At 42.4% G+C, this 22,735-nt stretch overlaps 1 protein-coding gene across 2 annotated transcripts; it reads right to left on the bottom strand.

Annotated features, from left to right (window-relative positions):
• Positions 1-1,486: 1,486 nt before the first annotated feature.
• COMMD7 (COMM domain containing 7) lies at positions 1,487-20,759 on the bottom strand. 2 transcript variants are annotated; one of them, XM_045574453.1, is made up of 9 exons: positions 20,567-20,759; positions 14,876-14,926; positions 14,674-14,776; positions 4,282-4,338; positions 4,164-4,201; positions 3,593-3,683; positions 3,229-3,278; positions 2,798-2,846; positions 1,487-2,312 (listed from the first exon to the last, which is right to left on the bottom strand). In XM_045574453.1, the coding sequence occupies exons 1-9, from the start codon at positions 20,648-20,650 to the stop codon at positions 2,236-2,238; spliced, it is 600 nt and encodes a 199-aa protein (XP_045430409.1). In that variant the 5' UTR covers positions 20,651-20,759; the 3' UTR covers positions 1,487-2,235. The 2 variants fall into 2 exon arrangements, with proteins under 2 accessions (XP_045430409.1, XP_036275871.1); XM_036419978.2 differs by having other exon boundaries at positions 14,876-14,929; positions 20,567-20,756.
• Positions 20,760-22,735: the final 1,976 nt, after the last annotated feature.

Raw genomic sequence — 22,735 nt, 5'->3', positions numbered from 1 at the left:
TCCACCCACCCCACCCACCCGATTCCCTTCCTCTCTAAAAATAAAAATAAAAAGGCGCATGTATTCTTTGGCTCAGCAATTCCACATTCATATATTTATCTTATAAATGTACTTCCATATATACAAAATGACACATATATAAAAATATTCAGTTGCAGCATTGCTTATAAGAGAAAAAGAATAGAAATAACTTAAGACACCGATCAGTAGAAAACTGGTTAAATAAACCATTCATTTGAAGAAACATGGTACATTTGTTATAAGGAATGAGGCTGCTTCTCTGTTCTGATGTGGAATGATTTCCAAGTTAAGTGGAAAAAAGCAAGGTATGTGTATAGTACACTATCATTTATAGGGAGGGGGGGAGTCAAACTTCTATGTATATATATATATCTGCAAATGCATGACATCTACAGAAAAACAGAATAAACTAATAACAGTAGTTGCTGCTCGGGAGGGGAACTAGGTAACTGGGAAATTAGGGTAAGAAGGAATTACTTTACACTGTATCTCTTAAAACATGGGTATATATTATCTATTAAAAAAAATTTGGCCTGGTGGGGTAGCTCAGTTGATTAGTGTCATTCTGCTCTGCCAAGGCTGTGGGTTCGATACCTGGTTAGGCCACATACAAGTTATCAACCAATTAATGCATGAATAAGTAGAACAATAAATTGATTGTTCCTCTCTCTCCTAAAATCAATCAATAACACCGAAACCAGTTTGGCTCAGCGGATAGAGCGTCATCCTGCAGACTGAGAGGTCCTGGGTCGATTCTGGTCAAAGGGCACATTACTTGGTTGCGGGCACATCCTCAGTAGGGGGTGTGTAGGAGGCAACTGATCAATGTTTCTCTCTCATCGATGTTTTTAATTCTCTATCCCTCTTCTTTCCTCTGTAAAAAATCAATAATATATATATTTTTAAAAAATCAATCAAGCCGAGACCGGTTTGGCTCAGTGGATAGAGTGTTAGCCTGCAGACTGAAGGGTCCCGGGTTCGATTCCGGTCAGGAGCATGTACCCTGGTTGCGGGCACATCCCCAGTAGGGAGTGTGCAGGAGGCATCTGATCGATGATTCTCTCTCATTGATGTTTCTAACTTTCTATCCCTCTCTCTTCCTCTCTGTGAAAAATCAATAAAATATACTTAATAAATAAATAAAATAAAAAATCAATCAATAAATAAAATTAAACACAATTTTTTTTTAAAATTTCTGAGGAGAGATAGGAGGAAGTCACATGCTAGAGTGGTAGCTAAGGTCATCTCAACATAAAGTAGTGATAGGCTCTGCTTTTCATGTTTTTAACCTGAGTTTCCCCTGAACTGCTTACAAATTCCAACCTTGAACCACAGCTAATTTCACTGAAGACCCAGGGCCTTCACCAAAACCAGGGAAGTAATTTTTGAAGATCAGAGCAGTAACTCTCTGCAAGGCAGAGGACTCTTTACTCCACACACAAAGACAACTGGATGCAGACCTTTACTTTGGAACCTTTTTTATTAATCATCTAACCAACAAAGGTGGTCAGCTTGAACCAAAACAAGCTGTAACAGCCTCAAAAAAGGCCTGCTTCATTACAACACAATAGGGCAAAACCAGAAATGAAGACAGTCTAGCCTCCGTTCTTTTCAGAGTAGGCCAAACATGTGTCTGTACATAGTTGCCCTATTAAAAACTGATTAGCAACGTATGTAATACTTCCAACAATAAAGAAAAAAAACACACCAAAAAACTGATTAGCAGTGCACCATCACCAAAACCACAATGTGTAGAAATCTTGTTGGGGATTACTAACGTGTCATTTTCAGAGCCAGCCTCTTCCTCAGCTATAAACAAGCCCTTGCTTTTTTAGGGAGAAAGAATAGAAATACAAGATGACCAGCCTGTATCTTCAGTGATGGCACCATTTGTTTACTCTGGAACTTGGATGGGGAGGGAACTCACTTATTTCCTCCCTGAATCTGAGATGCTAGCCTGTTTGAATATCAAACAAGTGTCCTGGGTGATAGGTGGTGGAGGTTCCCTTAAGAAAGAGTTTACAGAGCAATTGTGTAGGGCTCTTTACTTAATCCTGTTGTTTTTTTAGAAGCCTTTGCACCTGGGCTCCCAAGAAGCAAAGAGGGCCAAATCAGTGCCCCACCAGCCTGTGAGCAAGGTGCTTCTCAGAGCAGTCACCCACAGAAGCGGAAGCAGCAGGGGAGGGCAAAGGTGGAGATGCAGGGGGACAGAAATCAGCTGAAACACTCCATGCTGGTTCTGACTCGCTCCATCTCATGCAGGAAGCTGTAGAACTGAGGCAAGGTTAACTCTGGGGGAAGAAAAGTCAGCTTCAGGTAAATGTTTCCAACTCCACAGAATCATCCAAGAAAATGAATTTCCACCCAGAGAAAATTTTTTTCTTTTTTGGCTCAGTACAACCAGGCAGCTTTTGATAAGTAATTGATCATAATAAAAAACTGAGAGCCTTGAATATAGGAAAGTTCTCAGCCCCATAAAAAAAAGAAAGGTTTAAAATGGCCCAGCTCCAGGGCATAGATATGAAAGGGCATTAGAAGGATGTACAATGACTTCTACTAGAAGAGCCTCTGGCTCTTCGATCTTTGCCATTCCTGTCCCCTCTTTTTCAGAAAGGTTTTCAACTCTGGGGTCTCCAACCTGCCAGTGGCTTATTAAGTATCTTTGTATGAGAGGAAAGGCAGTGGTTATACAACTTAATGACTTTTTCTACATGAGCCCATTGAGTGAAGAGAACAGAAAAAAAGGGGAAAGGTTCAAATGGAAATTTGAACTCACCTATATATAAATTTTCAGTCTGATTTCCTTTCTTAAGCACCAACTTTAACTGATTAAAAAGAAGAAATATAAAAATTTAAATTAAAATGACAACTAGGCAAAGAAATTTTTGAAACGTGAACATTCACTTAAACATTAAAGCATCCAGAGTTTCTAACTTGAAGGCTTACAAGAGCAGTCTGGATTGTCCATCAAAACTTCTAAAAAGCCCCATGATTACAGGAGCAATCAAACTTTTAAAAATAATACCTGGATCCTATTAATCTGAAAGTAAACATGTTGATGACTATGTCTTTGGTTGACCACATTGCTCTGAGGCACTTCAGTGGAACATCCATTTAACTGGATATTTAAAGAAATCCAATGTAGGTTTAATAATTTTTAACCAGGTCAAAAATCTACCCATTTTCAGCAATCAAAAGAAGACTTACTTGTAAAAAAATACTTCCCACTTTTTCCAGTTCACTGCTCCCAGAAGTCACTATGATACAAAGAAAAAACTAGTAAGCGGCTGGTGGAGGACCCACTCTGAAGATCCCCGTCTTGCAGGTTGTGCAGCAGAAGACACATGGGATGAATATGAGGACAGCAAAATGTGCTTTTCAGGAAGTCAACATATCAACAGCCGTGGGTAGAAACAGCTGCTGAATATGGACGGCAATACTGAGAGGCAGGTGCTGGCCCCAACAGTGTTTGAGGATGGAGGGTACCTCTTCCCCATAGAAGCTACCTAAAAGCTTCTGCAACCCAACCCTATATCACCCAAAAGACCCGAGACTGGCCCTAGCCAGTTACCTCCAAATTTCCACTCCATATCTATAAGCTGGTTAATCATCAGAGTCTGACCTATGGCCCATCGAGCAAGGGTGGGGGCATTCTGCTTCCACTGAAACAAAAACAAAAAGCCAAAGTCAGAACAATGGGAAAAATTCTCCCTCTTCATTCCACCCCACAGCAATGTTTAGTTATTTACTGACAGTGAGAAGAAAGCAGAACCAAGGGCTGGTCTATATATATACACAGATCTGGAGGGTGGGGGAGTGTAGAGGGTGCAGAAGTTAACATAAATTTTTTCTTTCATTCCCAGGTTTAATCCATGTTGGAACAACAGTATGACATTAATATTTAATCAGATCAGTGGGGTGCACTAAAAAGTGAACAAGAAATACGAATGTTTTGTGTTAAATAGTGCAGTTAAAAAGCTGGATGTATGTCATTTGCATGAAACCAAATAAAAAACATTAAGCTGGGGAAATGACACATAATGATTGATGACTTTTCCTTAGTTGGCATTTTCCATTTGTTTCTTTTCATGAAATAAAAGCAAGTAATCTTAATTAACCTTGATTAAGAGGAATTATGATACCTTTTCAGAAAAGTAAGTGGCTTTCTCTTCACTAAGACCTAGGAAAGAACATAGGGAGACATTAATATATGAAAGAGTTGCAAGGCCTATCACTCTGATGAACTTGGTAATGACCTACCCAGAGTTATGAAATCAGCCCGGACCTGCTCAGCTGTGAGACTCTTCTTCAAGGCACCTGGGAAAAAGGGGAGAAATCAGTTACTAAGGACAAATCAATGAATCAATTAATAGTATTTATTAGGCACAACTTATACAACACAGATGACACAAGGAATAGGCAAAACTCAGTTAATCCACGGAAATCCCAATTCAGCTGGGGGGAAAAGTTACATGAAAACTGAGACAAGTGAAGAACAAGACAGACTATTTTGTTTATTGTACAACACAAGCGTTTACCTCCCACCTTCCCCAAAAGTATAGAGGACATTAGAGACAGAAGAAAGGGTTTTGTGAACTTAGGGGTAGGGGTACCTGATCTGAGGAAAGAAGAAGGCCACTGATTCCTGGAGCAAAGAAGAGGAAGCTCAATTCTGGGCTGGGCATAGGGGCAACAACCTAGAACTGTACTGTGCCATATATAACCACTAAACATGTGTGGTTATTTACATTTATTAAAATTAGCCCTAACCGGTTGTCAGCCTTCAGACTAAAATGTCCCAGGTTCGATTCCGGTCAAGGACATGTACCTTGGTTGCAGGCACATCTTCAGTAGGGAGTGTGTAGGAGGCAGCTGATCAATGTTTCTCATCAATGTTTCTAACTCTCTATCCTTCTCCCTTCCTCTTTAAAAAATCAATAAAATACATTAAAATTTTATTAAAAATAAAATTTTAAATTCTTTTCCTTGGCCCCACTAGCTATTTTAAATGCTTAATAGTCATATGCTTCCAGTGGCCACAATACATACTAGAAAGTGCAGATTATAGACCATTTGCATCTATATACAAAGTTCTAGCCTGGCCAGCGTGGCTCAGTAGTTGAGCTTTGACCTATAAACCGAAAGGTCGCAGTTTGATTCTGGTCAGGACATATGCCTGGGTTGCAAGTTCAATCCCCAGTGTGGGGTACACAGGAGGCAGCTGATCAATGATTCTCTCTCATCATTGATGTTTCCATCTCCCTCCCCCTCTCCCTTCCTCTCTGAAATAAATAAAAATATTAAAACACACACAAAGGAAACAAAGTTCTATTGGACAGTGCTGTCCTAGAAAACCAGCTTTCAGGAAGTACTCCCAGATGGGCTCAATATTTGGTCTTTAAAATTCACAAGTCCCTTCCAAGAGGCGTATCAAACCTTCCCTCAGAAATTCTGGAACACTCCCCAGTGGGGGCTGCTTTTGTTCTTTCTGCCACAAGCTCCAATTCCTGAAAACTAAGTATTGCCAGCAATATGAATTTCTCAATGTTTAACTTGCAGGCTACAGCCTAGAGTCACAATTTGGCAACCCGTCTAAAAATTTCCACTTCTTAATCTTCCAGAAGATGAATAAAGAATAAGAGAATAAAGAGAGCTCTGAAGTAATTCCCTAACACTAAGATCCCACCCCACCCTCTTCTCACTCCAGAAGAACAATCCTAAAGGCTATTGTCCCTGAAAAATAAGCCATGTAAACAAAGGGAGGAAATCTTTTATCTCCAAAATCAGTCAGAGCAAGGAAGCTACAGGGAAATAAAAAAAGGCAAGACCTGAGGAAACTGTGGCCATAAAGGCATTCCAAGAAGGGGGTCACTTCCTAGCCAATCCAATGAACTCAAACTATCACATGTACAACTCCTTCATATTATCCAGTTAAAACCACATTCTGCTTGATTATCCCAAATACTATGAAGTGGGCATTATTGAAACCTTTATCAGGAACATAAATATCAAGCTTTTGGGGGCAGAAAATTTATAAAATGTACACAGTTAACAATTGCACTGCCAAGAATTCACCCAACCGATTCACTCCAAAAGTATCCTGAGGCCCTCACTGGCTTGGCTCAGAGAACAGAGTGTTGGTCTGTGGACTGAAGGTCCTGGGTTTGATTCTGGTCAAGGGCCCATGCCCGGTTGCAGGCTCAATGCCCAGCAGGAGGCGTGCAGGAAACAGCTGATCAATGATTCTCTCTCTCACCATTAATGTTTCTCTCTCTCTCTCCCTCTCCCTTTCTCTCTGAAATCAATAAAAATATATTTTAAAAAAACAAAAAACACAAAGCACACTGAGCACAAGGGAAGCTCATTAGCAATGTTGGTAGAAGAGAGAAAAAGTCAGGAACCGAGAGCTGCTTCTGGTGCATCCACACAGCATCCTAGATGTCAAGATGATTTTGTTAAAAACTTAATTCAGACCATGTCTCTCCTCTGCTGCTCAAAATTCCCTAATGGTTCTGGTTGCACTTACATTGAAATCCAAAGCGCTTACAATGCCCTGTATGAAGTGGCCTCTAGGACCCCTAAGCTATCTCCCTTGCTTACTGTGCTTTTCCTATAATATCCCAGACAGGTGTCTACCTCCAGGCATTTGCCCTTGTGGTTCCCTCTGCTGGGAACACTCTTCCTCAAATCAGAACATGGCTAGTTCCCTCACTCCATTCTGGCCTCAGCTTAAATCTCACCTCTTAAAGCTCCCTGAACACTCTATTTTAAGTGGAACTGCTTTTGACTTGCACCTTTATACTGCTGCACTTTTCTGTACAGCACATATAATAACTATTTAATTTTTTTATTTTTAAAGAGGAGGAGGAGAAGGAAAAGGAGCAGAAGGAGAAGCCAGAGGCAGAGGAGGAGGAAGAGGAAGAAAAGGGGGAGGGGGGGATCAGGAGAGAAACATCCATATTGTTGTTCTACTTATTTATGCATTAATTTCTTGATTCTGATATGTGCCCTGACTGGAAATCAAACCCACAACCTTGGTATATTGGGGTGACACTCTAATCAACTGAGCTATCCGGCCAGGGTATAACAACCCAGATTTGTTCTATATTTATCAATTTTTCTACTAGAATGTCAGTTCAATAAGAACTTGTGCAGTGCTATGTCCCAAGCTCCCAGAAAAATGTCTGGCACTGTTTACTGGTTGGCACTAAAGAAAACATTCTGAATGAAAGAATCCAAATGGAATACTATGTAGCCTTTAAAAGGGAAATAGCTCTCGCCGAAACCAGTTTGGCTCAATGGATAGAGCGTCGGCTTGGGGACTGAAAGGTCCCGGGTTCGATTCCGGTCAAGGGCATGTACCTTGGTTGCGGGCATATCCCCAGTAGGGGGTGTGCAAGAGGCAGCTGATCTCTCTCATCGATGTTTCTAACTATATCTCTCTCCCTTCCTCTCTGTACAAAATCAATAAAATATATTAAAAAAAAAAAAAAAAAAGGAAATAGCTCTCAAGTGCCAATTTATAAAATACAATTAAAAGGAAAGAACAGTGTGATTCCTTTTGTGTAAATAAAGACAGTATAGCCGAAACCGGTTTGGCTCAGTGGATAGAGCGTTGGCCTGCGGACTGAAGGGTCCCAGGTTCGATTCCAGTCCAGGGCATGAACATTGGTTGCGGGCACATCCCCGGTGGGGGCTGTGCAGGAGGCAACTGGTCGATGTTTCGCTCTCATCGATGTTTCTAGCTCTCTATCCCTCTCCCTTCCTCTCTGTAAAAAAATCAATAAAATATACTTTAAAATAAATAAATAAATAAAGACAGTATAATATCCTTATTTATAGCTTTAATTGTATCCTCATCCAGGAGTAAGTAGGCAGATGTAAGGCACATTTTTTCTGAACATATCCACTTAAGAGTGGATATCTTTGGGGAAAGGGACTGGGTAGGACTTTTCTTCCTTTCTGACATTAAAATTTTTTTCTAGTTAGCTCTGGCTGGTGTGGCTCAATTGGCTGACCTTTATCTGTGCACTGAAAGATCACTGGTTTGATTCTCGGTCAGGGTTCATGCCCACGTTGAGGGCTCAATCCCAGGTGGGGATGCACGTCGGAAGCAACTGATCGATTTTCTCTCTCATATTGATGTTCCTCTCTCCCTCGCCCTTCCTTTTTCTCTAAAAATCAATAGAACCATATTTAAGAAGATATAAATAGCATTTTCTAGTTGCATGTAGGCTTTTTTAATATTAAGGTGGAATAACTATGAGTCATTTTTGTTTCCTTTCTTGTATTTTTCTATAATTAAAAAAACAAATGTAATTAAAATAAAAAGGAGCAATTGAAAACAAAATTAAAAAAGAATAATTGCCCTAGCTGGTTTGGCTCAGTGGATAGAGCGTCGGCCTTAAGACTGAAGGATCCCAGGTTTGATTCCGATCAAGAGCACAAATTTTGGTCTTTTGCCCCAGATTTTCGGTTGACTTTTTTTCAGTTCAAAGGTCGTCTTATACGCTGGAAAATACAGCTCAGGCAGTTGGAGTGTTGTCTTGTGCACCAAACGGTTGTGAATTCAATTCTCTGTCAGGGCACATACCTACCTTGGGTTTAATCCCCAGTTGGGGAATGTACAGGAGGCAACTGATCAAGGTTTCCCTCTCTCTCCCTTCTACTCTCCAAAGGTCAATAAACACATATTTGGGTGAGGATTTAAAAATATCACCTTTAAAAAAAAAAAAAAAAAGAGCACATGCCTGCCTGGGTTGCAGACTTAAGCCCCTGTAGGGCACCTGCAGAATGCAGCCAATCAATGATGTTTCTATTGGGCTTTCCCTCTCCCTTCCTCTCAAAAAATAAATTAAAAGGTCCTAAAGCCAAGAAAAATAATTTGCAAAGAATTTTTTGATTGTTTCATCCATGTTGTAATTTTATTTAATCATATTGTATTTTAAATGTGCCACAAGAATTAAAATCTTAAAAGTATAAGCAAGCCCTAACTGGTTTGGCTCAGTGGCTAGAGCATCGGACTGCTGAATGAAGAGTCCCAGGTTCGATTCCGGTCAAGGGCATGTATCTTGGTTGCAGGCACATACACAGTAGGGAGTGTGCAGGAGGCAGCTGGTTGATGTTTCTAACTCTCTATCCCTCTCCCTTCCTCTCTGTAAAAAGTCAATAAAATATATATTTTTAAGTATATAGCAAAGTCTCATGTAAGGCTAATAGCTACTCTCTAAATTTCTGTATTTTCTAAACCTGCTTTGGAAACAAAGTTTAGTTGTATACAAAGAGCTTCTCTTGAGTAAGACAAAATGGTTACTGGGAAGAGTTAATTTCCAATGATTTTTTAAAAAAATATATTTTTATTGATTTTTTACAGAGAGAAAGGGAGAAAGATAGAGAGCTAGAAACGTCAATGAGAGAGAAACATCAACCAGCTGCCTCCTGCACACCCCCCACCGGGGATGTGCCCGCTAATTTCCAGTGATTTTTAAAGAACAATTTGCCCTGGCCGGTTTGGGTCAGTGGATAGAATATCGGCCTTTAGACTGACGGGTCCCAGGTTTGATTCCCCTCAGGGGCACATGCCCCGATTGTGGGCTCCATCCCTAGCAGTGGACATGCAGGAGGCAGCGGATCAATGATTCTCTCTCATCACTGATGTTTCCATCTCTTCTCCTCTCTCTTCCTCTAGTTAGCATTGTAATTTCCAAAGGGACCCAAGCAAAGAATTCAAGGACGATTATAATTGCAGCTTGGTAAACCAAAGCCTTCTTGCCCGCAAACGGTGCCAGCGGCGGGCGCCATCGCCCGTCACGCCCCCGCCATGGCTCCCGCCTCGGGCTCCGGCTCCCTGGCGCCATCGCATTACTGCATCACCCGCCCACGCCCTCATGGGCGGTGAGCCTGCGCCTGCGGGCCCACGGGCCCGGGTGGACGCCCCAGCGCCTACACCCTCTGACCTGACCAAAGAATTTTTTTTAAAAGCAATTAAATGAATTGTCCAGGGCCACAACAGCTGGCAAATGTTGAGACAATTAGCTTTTGGCTGTTTCCACATGCCATTCTGAGACGCTATCCCAGTGAAGCAATACCTATGAATGCTCCCAACTGCAGGGACCAAAGGGCTAGTTTTCCATCCTGTATTACCTCTGCCAGGCATACTTAAAAAGTTTCTCAGCGGATAGTGTCAGCCGTTGTACCAAAGGGCATGGATTTAATTCCTTTGTCAAGAGCACTTTTTTAATTGATTGATTGGGTTTCAAGTTTGATCCCTGGCCCCCACTGGGGTGTATACAGGAGGTAATCTATCGATGTCTCTCTTTACATCGATATTTCTCTTTCTCCCTCCCTTGTACTCTCTCTAAAAATCAATGAAAAAAATATCCTTGGATTAGATTAAGAACATAAATATATATGCATCACACTAGGCCTAAGTCCTTAACTAATTTCTTTCCTCCTCCAGTTCCTCCCTCCATCTTTCTTAAAAAATATATTTGCAGAGAAACCCAGCAACACCACCACCAAGACAGGCCTTGGAACTGCCCCGTGACCCAGCAACAACTCCAGCCAATATCCTGCTACCCCAGCTGCAGGCTCGTGGACCTCCACATCCAAAGAAAACAACTCCAAGACCATCTGGAATCCTGTAACAGAGAGGAATAGATAGAAGCGCTCCGCCATGAAGACAGAAGAGACACAATTCAGAGATGGAAGATGCTGACGACGCCTCAGCATACCAGCAGACAGCAGCTGCGGGTTGCTGAAGGATGCCCAGGACCAAATCAGAGACAGGCGGACCTGCATTACCACCATTTGTCCACCAACTAGATCTGAAATATCATGGCTGGCATGTACACATAAAAAACTATCTGGCATTGAAATTGGGACGCAGAAGAACTGTTGGCTCAGAAAGGAACTCACTACAGACTGATTCATTTGCCTTTCAGCATAACCATTATGGCTTGTTGCAGTTTAGGTTCTTCTTACAAGGGTATTTCTTGGATCACATGATCTCACACATCTAGAGGAAATAATGAACACAAACAGACCCAGAGAAAAAGAAGCAGCGATTAGACTCTCAAACCTCAGAGGGAAAGTAAGGGAGGATGGGGGTAAGGGAAAGAGATCAACCAAAGGACTTGTGTGCATACATATGGGCCTAGCCAGTGGCCATAGACAACGGGGGTGGGGGGGTGGGGAGTGAGGGGGTGGGTCATATCTCGGGAGGGATTTGGGGCATATCTCGGGAGGGGTTTGGGATGGGAATGGGGGAATAAGGACAATTATGTGAGACCATAATCAATAAAATAATCAATAAATTTTTAAAAAATAATAAAATAGCTGAGACCGGTTTGGCTCAATGGATAGAGCGTCGGCTTGAGGACTGAAGGGACCCGGGTTCGATTCTGGTCAAGGGCATGTACGTTGGTTGCGGGCATATCCCCGGTGGGGGGTGTGCAAGAGGCAGCTGATCAATGACTCTCTCTCATCGATGTTTCTAGCTTTCTGTCTCTCTCCCTTCCTCTGTACAAAATCAATAAAATATATTTTTAAAAAATAATAATAGTAATAAAATAAATAAAAAATGGAGGTAAAAATGATGATAATGATGATACATTTTCCTCAAAGTGTAATTGACAAAAAAATCGGGTAATGAATCTGACAAAATTTGGAAAAATGAGATTATAGTATTTTATAAATATGTACAATTGTTATAATTATAATAATTATCAACCAGGTATCAATAATTGTACATCTTAATTAACCCAATATTTTATATCTCATGTCAACCAAAATATTTGATAATTAATATTTCCAATACTGCATTTGCTTGATTATTACTAGTACAAAATAATAGGTACTGTTATTAAAAAGAAGTTAAAGTGCAAAAAAAAAAAAAATATATATATATATATACACACACACACACACACATATATATATATATATATATATATATATATATATATTAGGTCTAGTAATAATTAATGTCGTTTTCTAATACTTTTTTTAATCGAATTTATTTAAACAATACAACAAAATTTAATCAACAATATAGTTGCCGTTGTTTTCTACTACTTGTGCCCAACGCTCAGGAAGCATTTTAATCCCTCTGTTGAAAAATTCTTGTGATTTTGATGCAAAAAATTCGGTCAATGCATTTTTGAGGCATTCTTCATTATTAAATTTTTTTCCAAGAAAGTTTTGCAAAGAACGAAACAAATGGTAATCGGAAGGGGCAATATCAGGAGAATATGCAGGTTGAGGGAGAACTTCCCATTCCAACTGGCGCAGTTTTTCAGCAGTGATTCTTGCAGTATGCGGTCGTACGTTATCGTGGTGAAGAATTACGCCCTTCCGATTAATCAGCGCGGGTTCTTTTTCTCTTAAAGCTTGGGCTAACCTTTCCAATTGGGCACTATACACTGCACTTGTAATGGTTTGGTTAGATGGTAAAAGTACATAATGAAGAATTCCTTTAAAATTCCACCAAACACACAACATCACTTTATTCGCATGCAAGTCAGGTTTTGGCGTGGGCTGCGGAGCCTCATTTTTGTCCAACCATTGAGGCCGCCTTTTCAAATTAACATACAGCACCCATTGTTCATCTCCGGTAACAATTTGCTCTAAAAATGGCAAACGGTTTTGACCAGAGAGGAGCGAACTGCAAATTGTGACTCTTTGATTACGGTTGTTGTCGGTCAACTCATGAGGAACCCATTTTCCAAACTTTTGGACTTTGCCAAGTGCACGCAATTGATTGGAAATTGTTTTTTGTGAACAATTTAAAGTTGTCGCAAGCTCTTGTTGGGTAATTTGAGGATTTTGCACCAAAAGAGCTTGAAGAGCTTCTTGATCAAAAGTGGACATACGGCCTCGACCACTCTTGTCATCTAACGAAAAATTTCCCTCGCGAAATTTCTCAAACCAACGCTGGCATTTTCTGGCGCTAACTGCATCTTGACCAAGAGCACTACAGATGTTTTTTGCAGCCTCACTTGCTTTTCTTCCTAATTGGAACTCGTAAAGCATGCAGTGCCGACTATGCTCTTCATCCACCATCTTCTTAGCCCTAGTTTTGCAACAAAAACCAAACCAAACACAAACTTTTTCAAGCAAAACTTGTTAATTGCACTTCACACGTTCTGTAGATACCACGTGTTTGAAGGTTATGTCAATACAAGTCAACGCCAAGCAAGATTTTAAACAAATATTTAAAAACGACATTATTACTAGACCCGATATAGATATATATATATATATATATATATATATATATATATATATATATATTTGCATCGTGCTAGCCCTAAACCCTTAACCCATCTCTTCCTTCCATTCCTTCATTTGTGAAATCTAATTGACATATGACATTGTAAGTTTAAGGTGTTAGTTTGACGCATGTATATATTGCAATATGGTTACCACTATAATAGCAGCTAACACTTCTATCAGGTCACATAATTATCATTTCATTTTTGTGGTGAGAACATTTAAGATCTAGTTTCTCAGCAATTTTAGAATTCATAATATAGTATAGTTGGCTATAACTCTTAACTTCCTTTTCAGCTTTTTCCTTTGGTGACTCCTTTGCCCTAAGCACAAGATAGGCCTGCAGCCTAGACCCTATAGCAGACAGAAAACTGTGAATTCCAGGGCTGGAATCACTAGAACATGTTAATTTGTGAAAATTGAGAATGTCCTTTTTTTTTTTTTTTTAAGTTGAATAATTTAAGCCATATTTAACCTCAAATACACATTTTATTTTATTTTTTTTAAATATATTTTATTGATTTTTTACAGAGAGGAAGAGAGAGTGATAGAGTTAGAAATCCTCAGCTAAGGATTAACAAAAAACAAAAAAAATAAAAAAAAAAACACACAAATTTGAGGAAGACTAATGTGGAGGTTCCTTTTTTTAAAAATATATTTTATTTTATTTATTTTTATTTATTTATTTTTTTTAAAGAGGCCAGATTTGAGGTTCTGAATTTTTTAAAAAAATATATATTTTATTGATTTTTTTACAGAGAGGAAGGGAGAGGGATAGAGAGCTAGAAACGTCGATGAGAGAGAAACATCGACCAGCTGCCTCTTGCACAACCCCCACTGGGGATGTGCCCGCAACCAAGGTACATGCCCTTGACAGGAATCGAACCGGGACCTTTCAGTCCGAAGGCCGATGCTCTATCCACTGAGCCAAACAAATTTCGGCTGGAGGGTCTTTGAGGCCCTTTCAGCTCTAATAAGCTATGATTCTACAGTGAGGTCTAACTGCACAGGCAGAAAGAGGATGAGAGAAGTGGAAGAGGATGAATTATCAAGTCTTTGTCAAATTGCTTTAAAAGTTTATAAATGCTTACTCTCAAAAGTTTCTAAAAGCTACTCTCAAAATGTTTACTGTGTAGAGGACTGGATAACATTTTGGGGACTGAAGCTGGGATGCAGATTACACTTTGAACTGCAACTCTATTATACTCTACCAGGGTTATCTATCGGCCTGGCTTCCCTCCCTTGTCTGTGATTCCCGCCCATGTCTGGTTTACTACTGAATGCTCTGGCTCAGTGCCCAGAGCACGCTTGCCTACTCTGTGGACTGAAGGAATGTTCAAGTAATGTCTCTGACCTCAGCTGCTGAAAGAGGCTACTCACCATTTGGAACCAGAAGGAAGCTTTTCACGATGCTTCTGAGGGGGCCAAGACTGATCTGATTGGTGGTGGCAAATTCAGAGAGCTGAGCCAGAAACCTTTCCACCTGCAGAAAGGGCACGGCACAAATGAGGCTGTCACTTTCCAAGCATCTCAGGACTGTAGACCCACACCCAGAAACTCTCCTTATCACAAAATACTTTACCTCTTTGGGCTCAGTTAGGAAGTGAAAAAGCATTTCTGTCAGGGCTGAGAACTGCTGTGAAGAGAATAACACAGAACATCAGTAAAATTCTATCCCTAGTCAGTGTTCCCACATTCCATCCAACCACAGACCATTAAGAAAGAAAGAATAACATGCAGGTTTTGATCATCTTAGAGTTAAAAAATATTTACAATATCTACCACCAGTGAAAATGTGTCAATATTATCTGAAAAACTTGTATATTTTATTGGGATACTTGGGAGGTATATATTGAGAGAGTGTGTGTGTGCACAGGTGCACACATACATATCAAGGTTCCAAATATACGGAGGAACGAACACTCTTCCCCCTGCCCCCACATACAGCCTAAAAGGAAAGTTCACTGGAACATTAATAGCAGTCACTTCTGTTTGTTTGTTTATACTTACACATATTTATTATTCAAACATAAGCCAATCCAAATATACAAATCTCCACCACCCCCCAAAAAATGATAATGTATTCTATAAACTTTTTCTGTACCTTTTCAAAAGCAGTTACTTTTGTGCGGTGAGATTTGGAGTAATTTTTATTTTCTTGTTTTGTCTATCCACATTTCTGAGGGCTTCCCCCATAGAAAGATTGTGTGTGTGTGTGTGTGTGTGTGTGTGTGTGTGTGTGTGAAATATATATTATTTGTAATATATGTAATAAACAGTAAAGTTTTTACATTGTCTTAGACCAGTCTCTTATTATTTTGTGCATGTAAATCTTCTCTTTATTGGTACTGTACTTTTAAGGACTGAATGTTTGTGTCCCACAAAATTCATATGCTGAATTTATTACTGTATTTGGAGATAGAGCCTGTGAGGAGGTAAAGAAGGTTAAAAGAGGTCATAAAGATAGGGCCCTAAATTCCTTGGAAGAGGAAGAGACATCACAGCGCTCTCTCTATAAGACACATGAGAAGGCAGCCATCTGCAAGCCAGGAAGAGGGCTCTCACCAGGAACTGAGAGATTGGAGTTAACATCCCCAAGAACTGTGAGAAATTTTTCTGTTGTTAAAGCCACCCAGTCTGCGGTATTTTGTTATAGCAGCCCAAGCAGACTGACACATTTACCATAACTTTACCATGTTCTCTCCCAATGGACAGTGTGTGCACAGTGTGGGAAAGAGTTTAAAAGACCCAGATGTGAATCAGTGTTTTGCTACTTACCCCACCATGTGCTTCTGGGCAAGTCACTTAGCCTCTCTGGGTCTCAGTCCCCACAGGGAAACAAAGGTAATACATAGCTTCCAGAACATACTAAAGGTGACATATGCAAAGCCTCCAGTACAGTGCCAAGCTAGAGGCTAAACAAACCGCAGCAATTATCCATAATTAGAGTCACTATACCACTCGATCCACCTTCCTGAAGCAATGCAACTTAAATAAAATTTATGCAGAAACTTCAGCTCAAAGTCTCTAAAGCTGTATATGCAATATGATTATCAAATGCACTTAACCCTTTGCTATGAGCCAAATTCCACACAAACCCCTGGTATAGCTCTGTATTATTTTATTCTAAAATGTATTCTGTTTAAAAACTAGTCTTTGGCCAGGACCGGTTTGGCTCAGTGGATAGAGCGTCAGCCTGCGGACTGAAAGGTCCCGGGTTCGGTTCCGGTCAAGGGCATGTACCTTGGTTGCGGGCACATCCCCAATAGGGGGTGTGCAAGAGGCAGCTGGTCGGTGATTCTCTCTCATCGATGTTTCTAACTCTCTATCCCTCTCTCTTCCTCTCTGTGAAAAACCAATAAAAATATATTTTTTAAAAAAAACAAAAAAACACTAGTCTTTGAGGCCATGGTCAGGTAGCTAAGTTAAAGCACTGTCCCAATATATCAAGGTTCTGGGGTTAACCCCCAGTCAGAATGCACAAATAAGTGGAACACCAAATCAATGTGTGTTTTTTTCTTCTCTCTTTCCCTTTCTCTCTCTCTCTATAAAATTAATTAATAAAAAAAAACCACCACACTAGCCTTTTGAAAAATATAAGACCAATACATGTGCAAGGTTTTAAAAAGACCCAACTATTGTAGTATAAAAGATTATAAACATTTCTCTTTCTCCCTGCCCACACCTCCATCCCTCTCCCCACAAGTAGTTACTGCTAACATCTCTGTGGCTTTCCCATCATTTTATTTTCATTTATTTTAAATACAAACTGATTCCCAGCACCTTGCCTTTTTTCACTCAATTTTATCATATCATGTCAGCAGATATAAATGTACCCAACTCTGTGTGTGTGTGTGTGTGTCCTATTGGTATTATTAAACAACTAAAGGCCCAGTGCACAAAATTCATGCACTAGGAGGGGGGGCCCGGTCCCTCAGCCTGGATTGCAAGAGGGCATAGGCCAGGCTGAGGGATCTCACTGATGCACACTTGGAGCCAGGGACAGAGGAGGTTGGCCCGGGGAGGGACTGTGGAAGGGCTCCAAGGCATGTCTGGCTTGTCCTGCTCAATCCCAATTGGCCAGATCCCAGCAGCAAATAACCTGTCAGAGCATCTGCCCCTGGTGGTCAGTGCACATCATAGCAAGCGGTTGAGCAACCTTAGCATATCATTAGCATATTACCCTGTGATTGGTTGTTCTGCTGTTTTGTCTATTTGCATATTACTCTTCTATTATATAGTATATAGATAAATTTTTAAAACATATTCTAGGTCAGAGGATATATGCATTTTTTAAATTCTGAGAAAATTTTGCCAAACTGCCTTGCAAAGAAGTTGTACAGATTTACAATCCTGGAAGTGTCTATTGTCTCAAAATTTTAATATACCCTGGAAACATGTTAATCAATGTTGATCCAGGCATTGTCTTTCTCCAGTATTTGTGATATTGGGTAATAGCCTTGCTTAACTGCTGATTCTATAAAGTAAACACAACGGGATGGGCTTGAGAACGTGTCCTCAAACTATTCATGAGTTTTTATTTCTTTACATTCCTGCTGCAAATCTGTGGAACTATCAGATCTTTGGCCAACTGTATTTCCTGATACCCAGGGCCTTAAGAATAAACAAAAAATAGGGCAGCTGAGAAGCCCTCCAACTGCTTTTCCATTTCCAGGCCTCAGCCTAGCAGACAGGCTCAACCCCTTTGTGAGATCTCATCCCCCACTTCTCAAGAGGGGCCTCATGCTAATCTGGTCTGTCGGTTGTCCCTATCTTCATTTGCCCAAACCCTCTTAGTCCTGCAAAACCTAGGACAAGATACCAGGACACTCCCAACAAGAAAGGGACCTATCCAGATTCTTCATCTCAGAGGCTCCCCCTTGGAACTTTACCTGGGGGCACTTAGAATTTTCAATCCAGATAAGGAACAAGAACAAGTCTTCCCAGAGATTCCTTGTATGCCTTTGTAAGGTCACAGCACCTTAACGTTGTAAGGGCACAGTAAGTATTTATACACTAAATCTTTAAATACTTTCCCCCATTCTTCGCCTTTGTACCTGCATAGCTACCTCTCCCTGGAATGCTCACCTGCCTGTGACTATCCACTAAATCAATATCTTAACTATTCTCACCAGTAAACATATGAAAAGATGCTCAAGATCATTCCAGATTAAAGAAATGCAAATTAGTAAACACGGAAATATGATTGTTGTTTTCATTTATGAGATCTTCAAAAATAAAAGTTAAAAATAATAAAAGTTTGATGACTGGTTGAAGTGCAATGAAATACACATGTTCACACACAGCTGATGAGAGGATAGATAGAGCAACATTTCTGGAGGGCAATTTGGCAATCTGCATCTACTTTAAAAAGTTTATTTATTTATTTATGAGAAACGGGAGGGAAGGAAAGAGATATTAATTTGTTGTTCCACTTATTTATGAATTAATTGGTTGATTCTGGCATGTGCCCTAACTGGATCGAACCTACAATCTTGGCATATCAGGACAAAATTCTTTTTAAAAAATATATGTATCTTTTATTGATTTTTAGAGAGGAAGAGGGAGAGATACAAACATCAATGATGAGAGAGAATAATTGATTGGCTGCCTCCTGCATGCCCCCAACTGGGTATGGAGCCTGCAACCCAGGCATGTGCCTTTGGCCGGAATCGAACCTGGGACCCTTCGGTCCGCAGGCTATCGCTCTATCCATTGAGCCAAACCAGCTAGGGCCAGGACAAAATTCTTAGCCAATTGAGCTACCTAGCTAGGGCTGCATCTAATTTTTAAATGACCATGCCCCTTGACCTAGTAGTTTCATTGCAAGTACATCCTTCAAATATGTTCAAAAAGTAATCCGGTTCTGTGGCTCTGCTTCCTCACCTGTAAAATAGGATTTATAATAGTACCTACCTGAGAGGGTGGTTGTAAGGACTCAATGAGTTAATGTACATAAAAGCACTTAGTACTATGCTGAGCAGTACAGTAACCACAAGCCACATACAGCTATAAAGTACTTAAAAGGGCTAGTCAAACTTGAGACGTGCTATAAATGGAAAACTTAGTACCAAAAAGTAAAATATCTGATTGATATTTTTATGAGGATTACACGTTGAAATAATATTTTGACATAGTGGATTTAAAAAACATTAAGATTAATTCCCTGTTTCTTTTTCATTTTTAAATATGGCTGTTAGAAAATGTAAAATTAGACATGTGGCTTGCAATTTCTTTTTATAATGTATATATATATGTATGTATGTATGTGTATTTATTTATTTATTTATTTATTTATTTATTTATGTCAGAAAGGAGGGAGAGGGAGACACATGAATGATGGGAGAACCACAGGCCAGAAACCTCCTGCACAAACCCCCACTGGGGATGGAGCCTACCACCCGGCATGTGCCCTGACCCCAGAATCGAACTATGACCTCCTGGTTCATAGGTCAACAGCCAACCACTGGGCCACACGGGCCGGGCTTGCCATTTGTTTCTATCAGACACCACCGCCTGAGTCAGCATTACTTTATGAGAAAATAGTAAGTTGTTTGTTTTTTGGGGGGCGGATGTGTGGAGATAAAAGAGGCCAGGTGAGGGGGAGAGCTGTACCTCCGCGGTGGTGGTGAGAGGTGTCACGTTAGCCTTTTTACTTAGCCGCCTTGGCGGCGTCCAGGGGCATCACCCCAACCGGCACAGAACAGGAGCCTCCGAGGCGGGCGGACAGGCCCGGTTTCTTCCTCGGGGACCACCCGGCGGTTCGGTTCCTCAGCCGGGTGTGGGCGGCGCCCGTCCTCCCCGCCCGGCCCGGCCCCGCCCCGCCCGCAGCCCGCAGGCCTCTGCCGCAGCCGGGGCCGCCCGCCGCTCCGGCCGCCGCGTCCGAGCCCAGCCGCCCGCCCCGCCCCGCGCCGCGCCCCTCGGGGAGCTGGCACCCGCAGTCCCGCCCCGGCCCCGAACCCCTCAGGCCCCGGGCCCCGGCGCCCTCGGTCTGTGACTCAGCTCCCCAAACTCCTCAGCCTCGTCCAGGCGCCCCTCAGCCCCGCCCCGGGCCCCTCAGGCTCTGCTCGTCCCGGAAGTGCCGAGCCCACCTCCGCCCGCGCCCTCAGCTTCCTCAAGCCTCCCCACAACCCTGGGCCCCGAGCTCGTCACTCCCCGTTCCGCTCCGCCCCCCCGGGAGACACGGCTCCGTCCGGTTCCCCCAAAAGCCCCTCAACCCCCACCCCCGTGTCCCCTCGGGCCGCCCGCAGGCCCCGCCGCCCGCCGCGCCCACCTGCGCGCCCAGCTGGTTCAGCTGCTGCATGTCGCCGCCCACAGCCTCCGGCACCGGGCCCTGCGTGCAGTGCAGGCGGCCCATGGCGTCCTCCCGGCGTGGACTCGCCGCTCCGCCGCCTCCCCGCTTCCTCCTCGCCGCCGCCGCCCCTCGCCGCGCTTCCGCAGCCGCACTTTCGCCACGGCCCCCGCCGCCGCGCTCCTCCCCCGCGGAGCCCGGACACGCGCGAGCCCCTGGGCGTGGGGCGGGGCGCCCCCGCGGACACGCGCAGACCCGGGGGCGGGGCGCCTGGCTGGCCGCTGCGGCCGTGGACGTCCCTGAGGAGTCAGCGGCCAGACCAGGGATTCCCTACCGGCTCTCCCGCTGGGAGACCCCCCACCCCCACCCCGGGCGCAGCTTGGCCTTGCTGAACCCCAGTTTCACTAAAATGACCCCTGGGGTGGCCAGTCCCCCTGAGTTGTTTAGAACACAGCCTGCAACACAGGAGGTCCTAGCTGCTACCGTTATCGTCATTATTCTGCAGATTCTTATGGCAAGGGCCTCCCGGGGCAAGGCCCTGTGGTAGGGACGTGTCCCTGGAGGGCTTTCTGAGAGCAGGGAGAGCAGTGGGTCTCAAGCTGGACCGTGCATAAGCATCTTCGGGGGTGGGGGGGGTTGCTCCAGGGCAGATTACGGGTTCCCTGCCCCAGAGTGTCAGATTAGAAGAGCCTGGGGTAGAGTCTGAGGATTTGCATTTCCAACAAGCTCCTGGGGACCACACTTTGAGAACCTCCAGAGTGGAGGAACTGACCTAAACAAGTGCAAGGGCAGCCCTGGCCCCAGTCTGGAGGTGGGTGGGAGGCAACCAATTAACACATCCATGTTTCTCTCTCTGCCTTACACTCTCTATAAAACACACACACACACACTGGAAAATATCAGGTGAGGATTAGCCAAATACACAGAAGTGCAAGGGCTGTGCTAGTGCCAGGAAGGGCAGTGATCAGGTGGGTGAGAGAAGGTTACTGGGACAGTTGGTAATCACTGCGGCCCTGTGAACCCCAGGCTCTTTTCCCAAGGACCCCTCGAATTCTCCACCTCCCCACTGGAAAATGGAGGCATGCTCCTTGCAATCTGGGTCCTGATCTCCAAGCCCAAGAGCTTTTTCACCTTCTGGGAGGGTTTGAACAAGATGTCTTCCACCCAGCCCTAGACGGTTTACTCAGTGGATAGAGTAATTGGCTTGCAGACTGAAGGGTCCCAGGTTCAATTCTGGACAAGGGCACATACCTGGGTTGAGAGGTTCGATCCCAAGTAGGGGGCACAGTAAATCAATGATTCTCTCTCATCATTGATGTTTCTTTCCCTTCCTTTCTGAAATCAATAAAAATATATTTTAAAACTGTCTCTACCCAGAGGCCCAGCTCCTCGCATTTCATCATTATTTCATTCATGCATTCATTCAACAAATACAATAATATTGAGTGCCTACAGTGAGGCAGATGCCAGGACAGGTGCTGGGACCCCTTGTGACAAAACCAGATGCAGAGCCTGGCCTGGGAGAATTGAGTTTATCAGGAAGGCAGACCCACACATGTGAAATTCATACGTGTATGAAATCATTAACTGATGCCAAGAAGTACAAAGTGTTTCCAAGTTCAAGGTACCTTGTCACAGACAGACAGGGAATGAACTCAGACTTCCTGACTCACCATCCAGGAATTTTTATTTTAAAATATTTTTAATCTTAAAAAAAAAATTCCTGTCAGAGCATTATATTTACTTATATCTTCAAGTGTTAAATCAACTTTGTTGAGTTATGACTTACATACACTAAATGCTCCCATTTTAAGTGTGATTCTTTAAATTATTTTAGCCTTTTTTTTTTTTTTTTAACATCCTTGAGGAAACCACTGGATTTCCTTTATTTCTACTCCCACGGTGCTGAGCCACTTAAGAAATACTTGTGGAATTTGATTAGCCTATGTGACAGAAAACAGGGAAAGGGAAAGAAATTCATTTGAAACTGTAGGCCAACACGCAATGAGTAACTATTATCTTATAGTCTTTTTCCATATGACAGGTCATTGGGGTTTCAGTGATATGTCTTGTTTTTATATATTCAGGGCTCTCCCACGCCCTGAATTCAAAATGTCGTCCTTGGACCAGCAGTAAGGACATTACCTGGGG

The sequence above is a fragment of the Pipistrellus kuhlii genome, unplaced genomic scaffold (genome assembly GCF_014108245.1).
Source record: "Pipistrellus kuhlii isolate mPipKuh1 unplaced genomic scaffold, mPipKuh1.p scaffold_m20_p_6, whole genome shotgun sequence".
NCBI classification, from domain to species: Eukaryota; Metazoa; Chordata; class Mammalia; order Chiroptera; family Vespertilionidae; genus Pipistrellus; species Pipistrellus kuhlii.
The sequence above is the reverse complement of the archived record's forward strand: the minus strand, read 5'-3'. Positions and strand labels throughout refer to the sequence as shown.